The 6922-nt window shown below is 37.1% G+C and overlaps 1 protein-coding gene across 1 annotated transcript in view; it reads right to left on the reverse strand.

Annotated features, from left to right (window-relative positions):
* Window positions 1-6922, reverse strand: part of NAA35 (N(alpha)-acetyltransferase 35, NatC auxiliary subunit) — a 26936-nt gene that overhangs the window by 8196 nt on the left and 11818 nt on the right. Inside the window, exons 9-15 of the mRNA XM_009074300.1 lie at window positions 6646-6729; window positions 5225-5339; window positions 4541-4719; window positions 3406-3465; window positions 2066-2172; window positions 1783-1849; window positions 420-518 (exon numbers count right to left, since the gene is read on the reverse strand). Of these exons, the coding sequence (XP_009072548.1) occupies window positions 420-518; window positions 1783-1849; window positions 2066-2172; window positions 3406-3465; window positions 4541-4719; window positions 5225-5339; window positions 6646-6729 (711 nt within the window). The remainder of the gene's footprint in view (window positions 1-419; window positions 519-1782; window positions 1850-2065; window positions 2173-3405; window positions 3466-4540; window positions 4720-5224; window positions 5340-6645; window positions 6730-6922) is intronic.

Raw genomic sequence — 6922 nt, forward strand, 5'->3', positions numbered from 1 at the left:
ATTATAAAGTTTTGCAGGTTACATCTTACATCAGTGTAAGATTGAACTTCCAAAGGTGTTTTATAAGTGTCTCTCCTCTATCTCCTCTGGTTACATTTTGCAGACTGACAGCCACAAGCAGGCTAGAGGCCACAAGCAGTGAAGTTATCATTGAATTACATCATAACAGATTTCCCTGAAGTCTACTTCTTGGACAAAGTTAATCTTGAAAAAAAGTTTTAATATCTGAATACGTTTTTGTCCAACAGATGTAACAAAATCTTTAGATGTATCTTACTCATTTCTTGGGCTAAATATTAGGAATTTTTAGGACAAACAGAGGAGTTGCTTCATTCATATAGGACCTAATACCACATGCTTCATTCTGGTAGGCATATACCCAAAAATAAACTTTGCTGTCCTGCTGCCTAGGACATTACCTCATCCTGTAGTGTGGCAAATTCCTCAAGAATGTGACCCAGTTTATCCCTCTGACGAGCTCTATTGTGTCCATGGATTTGAATCAGACTACAGAATGGCTGAAAGAAGCAAAGTGTAATTTTAAATTATCAACACAACTTTGAAACTACAGGAGGAGCACTATGTCTATTTAGGCACCTGTTTCATACATCTGTATCAGGAGGTGGGTTCCTTTAAGGCTCCCTACGAAGTGCAAGCCAGAAGGCAAGCAGGCTCTTTGGAAAGAGGCAAGAGTGCATTTCTCAATACACAAGTCACTATGAGATAGAGAGAGCATCCTTTAGGAGTTCAAGCAGAGCTAAATGCTTGGGGTAAAACAAATTTCTTATGCCTAAATCCATGTACCCAGGTGACCAAGAAGGCCAATGGCATCCTGGCATATATCAGAAACAGTGTGGCCAGCACAACTAGAGCAGTGATCAGCCCCTGTACTTGGCACTGTTGTGGCCACACCTTGAATCCTTTGTTCAGTTTGGGTCCCTCTCAACAAGGACACTGAGGTACTGGGGTGTGTCCAGACAAGGGCAATGGAGCTGGTGAAGGGACTTGAGCACAAGTGCTATGAGGAGAGGCTGAGGGAGCTGGTTTTTAGCCTGATGTAGAGGAGGCTCAGGGGAGACCTTATCACGCTCTACAACTACCCAAAAGGAGGCTGTAGCCAGGTGGGTTTCAGTCTCTTCCGCCAGCAAACAAGTGATAGGACCAAAGGAAATGGCCTCAAGTTGTGCTGTGGGAAGTTTACACTGAATATTAGGAAATTTTTCTTCATGGAAATGTTTGTCAAGCACTGGAACCAGCTTCCCAGGGAAGTGGCTGAGTCACCATTCCTGAAATTATTTAAAAGGTGTGTAGTCATGGCACTTAGGGACATAGTTTAGTAGTGGACTTGGCAGTGCTGGGTTAGAGACAATGATCTTAGAGGTCTTTTTCAACCTATGATTTTCTTAAGATTTTCATTGTGCCACATTCAATAACCAAATCTTGTAAGAGTTTTTAAAACACTTAAACTGGAGAGAATGTAAAAAAACCCACTTGTTTCTACTAGGATTTGCTTTGTGACATGAAACTACCCTGTCAAGAGGGGGTAGGTGCAGATTTCTAATAAAGTGAAAAGTTAGAGAAAAATCTGGGTGCATTACACAGGAAGAACCTGGCAATAATCATCCCAGCTTTTTTATATCGTTACCATTTCAAGATGACAAAGTTCTCCAGTTTTGCCTTCATCTTAGGTGTCTAAAATAACTGGTCTCCTTTTAAAATGTATGCATATCTTCCAAGTGCCCATATACACATAAACATGCTGTAACTGGAATGAACACTTACCCGAACACAATGTGTCACAAAAGAATCAATGTAGTCCTTTGCCTGGTGATTATTATAAAGACAACACCTAAAAGGGAAATATTCACATACATACATTTATAAATGCCACCATCTGTGTAGCACAAGATTAGAAAAGAAACACAAGTGCAGCAATAGCAACTGACTCCTTCATACACAAGCACTAGTAAGTACAATATGTGTATTTGTCCTTACTTTTTTAAGCAGAAATATTTTTCAATCAGACATGTAAAGACACATGCAAGCAAACTCAAGATCCACTTACTTTGGAGACAGTACCGGAGGACTAACAAAAGACCTTAGAGCATCTTTTACCATGTCTTGCATGAGATGAGTGCCAAACACCTTCTTGTTATCTACTAGGAAAGTTGTCTGAAAGTAAAAAAGGAGTTTTAGAAACATGCTGTTTTTAGTTAAAAGTAATGCTCTAAAAATTACTAACAGAAAGCTCCTACAGTACCTATATCATATAAAAAACCTGTAAGATTTCTTTAAGAATTAAAATCGTTCAACTGGGCCCAGCATTACAGACTCAGAAAGAGACGTATTGAGATATGACACTTCTGTTGCATTCCCAGCACACAAGATACAGATCTATTACTTGCATAAGGCAATGCATGCCAAATTTATTTTATTTCTTGGACTTTAAAGATGACAAATCAGACAGATATTTCTGAAGATTAGCATAAAATAGGTTATGTGCCTTCCCTGGAGGCAGATAAAGGTAAATCTTCAGACTACTGCAGGCTTTTTTCTACCCCTATACTACTGCTGTCATTGGTCATGTCTGATGCTCATTAACTTTCCTCCATGTGTGCTCTGTCTGTTTCTTACAGCAGACGGAGCAGTTGGGATTGCACAAACACATGTAGTGGAAAGCCAGAGCACACAGGCTATGAACCACTTTACTTCCCAATTAGTTATACTCCCTTGGCTCTACACATGATTTAATAGAGATCAAACATAAAGAAGTTCTGGCATCCAGGGTCACACTATTAAAATTAAAACCTCCTATAAGGAACTATGTGCTCAGAGTTAAGGAATGTACACTGCACTTTCAATTAAGTGAAACAGTGAGAAAAAAACAAGAAGAAAACAGGGAGATACATAAAAACACCTGCCCCAACTTAAGTGCGTATAGCTTTAGGGCCAGAAATTTTATCACTTTCTGTTTTAATTAGCATGTACTAAAATGATCTGCACAACAGTATTTAAAAGTGTTAAAAAAATTAGATCAGAACATAAGTCTCCATATGTAGCATCATAAAATAGTTTTGGCTGGGAGGACCTCAAAGATCATTCAGTTCCAAACCCCTGTCATGGGCAGGGACAACTTCCACTATACCAGGCTGCTCAGAGCTCCATCCAGGCTGGCCTTGAACACTCCAGCAATGGGGCATCCACAGCTTCCCTGGGCAACTTCTGCCAGTGTCTCACCACCCTCACAGCAAAGAATTTCTCCCATAATATGTAATACTTAAATATTTTTACCACTTACATACTATGAAGTTATATGCAAATAATTAAAATATTTGAAACAATAAAAGGAATCCATATTTATAATGAATACAGAAGTATTCTGTTCAAACACAGAGTAGGACTTGCCTGTAATAGGGATCTCGAAAGAACACATGGTGATTGCTCACTAAACTCACAGAAAAAGTCCTAATTTATAGTTAGAAAAAAAGAAAAGACAATTCAGGTTAATATGCCAATTTATATATGTATAGATATACACACAGTCACATTTTTACATGCACACACACTTGCATCTTATATAAACACATATATACAACTGTGTATATACAGCTGTATTTTGTATAAAGTCATACAAACACAGCACTGCTTATAAAACTTATAAGAACGGGACTGTGAATGACTTAAACATATTATGAAGATAAAACAAATTTTTTATGTAGTTGTCATTCAACAGAAGAAAACAAAGTTTCTGAATTTTGCAAATGCAACAACTAGAAGGATGATAGTACAGAAAAAAATACTATGACACCATTAAGATCACAACATAACCAAATCAGGTACGCAACAAAACTGCTAACGCTTAACTGGGACCAAATGCTTCATGCAAACACCCCTTTAATACAGTGAACAGGAAATAGGAAGACAAAAGATTTTTGCTTGATCTTCAAACTGATCTGTGTCTCTTTTCTCAGTCAATGAACTCATGTACACTAAAAACATTTCAAGCATTTAAGTGTTTTCTAACAAAAGTAGACAGTAACAGAGAATAACATCATTTGTTCAGGAAAGAACATAAGCAGGTGCTTAGCTTTATGCCTATTCAGGGAATTGCATGCTTAAACAAACATATTAAGTGCTCTCTTGTGTTACAGGTACATATGCAGAATGCTGCTAAATTAATTTGAAAAAACATCAGGCATAGAGCAAGGAATTGTGTTCTGCTGCTGCAGGTGCAGCTCTTCAATAAAAGAAATTTGCTTAGCCTCTGCCACGAACATTAATAATTATTTAACAAATTATGGGAAAAGTAGGAGGTTTGAGAGGAGAAAAGGTCTTTGTCATAAAGAAGAAAAATATTAAGCATAAGGAAGGACGGTAAACTTCAAAATTGTATACAACAATGAGAAACACCAAAAGATATGCATACAGAGCGCTCAGTTTTCTCTCCCGTGACCAATACCATCCGTATACGGAATGATTTTTTGCAAGCTACATTTTAAGATCTTATTTTTGGCAACAAACAAGAAATACTCATTCTTACCAGTATACAGTGCAAATTAGTTAAGTTGACTACTTCACATACAGTTTTTATTCGGTCTATTAGTTTGGAAAAATAATTGACCATTTCTTCCCTTTTAATTATCTTTGCATATCGAGGGAAAGTTGGTGGCAGCAATCTCTGATTAACAAGGGGCTCAAAGCCCATCATAATAGGATGATCTAATGATGGAAGAGAGAAGAAAGAGAAAAGTTACATATAAGCTATGTTTTCAGAACTCATTTCAAACTTTCAAGTAGAACACAAATTATTCAATTAGCCAAAGTGAGTATTTTAACTGACAGTTAACTTCCAGAGACTCTAACTACTCAAGTAAGGCAATAGTTACTATTTAAAAACTCCCCAATCCTCAATATCTCAATATATACTTGTACAATCAGTGAGGTGCTGTATCCTATTTTACTATGACTCATACACTGATTTGAAGTGCAATGCACTTTATCAAAAGTTCACACTATCTCTGGCTTTGAAGTGACAGTACTGCTTTCAGGAGAACCATCATTTAGTGAAATGAAATTTAAAAATGTCGATCTGTAACAAATTGTATCATGGCTATTATTAGTTCAAAGTAAATGGTGATTTTAACATTTTTAAATACACAAAGATATTTAAGTTTATCAAGAGAGAATATTTAAGAAAGGAAAAATGGTATAATTTGATAAATACCCCCTTTAGTGGTATCATTCTGTGCCTGCATGCCATGATGCAATGAATTGTGGATGGCAGAAAGCAAGTCAGCTGCCTGAGTCATTAGTTTCTGAGCTTCTGCAACTGCACTTGTCTGAAACGCAGAAAACAATTATCCACATTATGCACCAATATATTTTGACTATACAATTAATGCTAGTACAAGAAAAAAAAGAGTAACATTAGGATTCTGATGTTCTCACACAACCAGTTCTGAAAAAAACCCCCAACATAATTTTGTGCAATAGTGTTCTTTGTATTTTACTTATCTGTATATACATTCAATACTGTGCGTTATGCTGTATAAGACTTAAGAATAATTACAACTGAAAGACTCGTTACGCTACGTGAAAGTCTACTCTAGGAAGGTGGGGCGTGGCAAAACCCCCCACAAGACTCTTCTGCCAAACCAGCCAGAACTCGAATCTGCTAAGCAGATCTAATTTGAATCAAAGCAGCCCATGATGTAAATAACTTATACTTCAGGTAATCAAACTTTAGCAACACCAAGAAAATCTGATTATGCACATATCAGTAACTCACAGCTGTTAACAAAGAATTTGATTGCACATCAGTGTAGATCACTTCTATGTCACAGTTTGATTTCTGAACTAATGGTTATACTCAGAATGCAACTGTTCTCAACCACTCAACCATTTATTCCTTAACACTGGTGTCTAACAATGCTCGCACCTCACTTTCAATTTAATCAAGATCTTTTAAACTGTACAGAATGCAGCTGCTCTAACAGCAAAATAGGGGGGAAAGACTCCACTGCCACTTAAGAGCCTTGTTCACTTCTTTTTAAAAATGGAAGTAACAATAAGCAACAGACAGATATTTATCCCTGTATAAAAAGCTATCCAAACAAAAAGTTTTGCATTGTGTGGCATTGCCTAAAAGCATGAAATTCCTGCCTCTCCCAGCAATTAGGATATCTTATGTTCAAAAACCAGGCAAATTGCATATTCCTCTTCTCAAACCAAAAATATCTAGAGGCAAATTCAGTGTCACACAGAGGGAAAAGCTAACAGTTCTTCAGAGATGGACAAAACACTGCTCAATGTCAGGTAACTTCACAGGAGGGGTCTGAACTCAAGCAAATAAAGTTTTGCTTGTATGTGTGAAAAGAGTAATCCGAAATCCATGAATACATTTAAGTATTCTATAATGAATATTCTGTCTTTCTGCAAGACTGTAGTAATATCAGCTACTAACCTTCCCTGTGTTTGAACAAAAACTGAATGTTTGACACTGTAAGGCCTTATCCAATGTTTTACTCGTACTCACATCAAATCAAATCTTCTGAGTCTAGAGAATAATTGCCTAATCTTAAGACAATGAAAAGTGAGCATTTCACAAGATCACAAGGAGAACACAGAGACACCAAATGAACATACCTCTTTCTTTGTAAATGCTATTAGAACAGTCAGTAGCAGGCGGGTGAACTTGACTCTGCTGAATACAGCTAAACACTGCTGATGCTGTAATGAAATTATACTGCAAATTACTAAACAATAGGCATTACATCATAGAATCATAGACTATCCTGAGTTGGAAGGGACCTACAAGGAACACCCAGTCCAACTCCTGGCACAGCAAAGGACCACCCTAAGAATCAAACCATGTGCCTGAGCATATTGTCCAAACAATTCTTGAACTCTGCCAGGCTTGGTG

Source organism: Acanthisitta chloris, unplaced genomic scaffold (assembly GCF_000695815.1).
Source record: "Acanthisitta chloris isolate BGI_N310 unplaced genomic scaffold, ASM69581v1 scaffold5015, whole genome shotgun sequence".
Lineage (NCBI taxonomy): Eukaryota > Metazoa > Chordata > Aves > Passeriformes > Acanthisittidae > Acanthisitta > Acanthisitta chloris.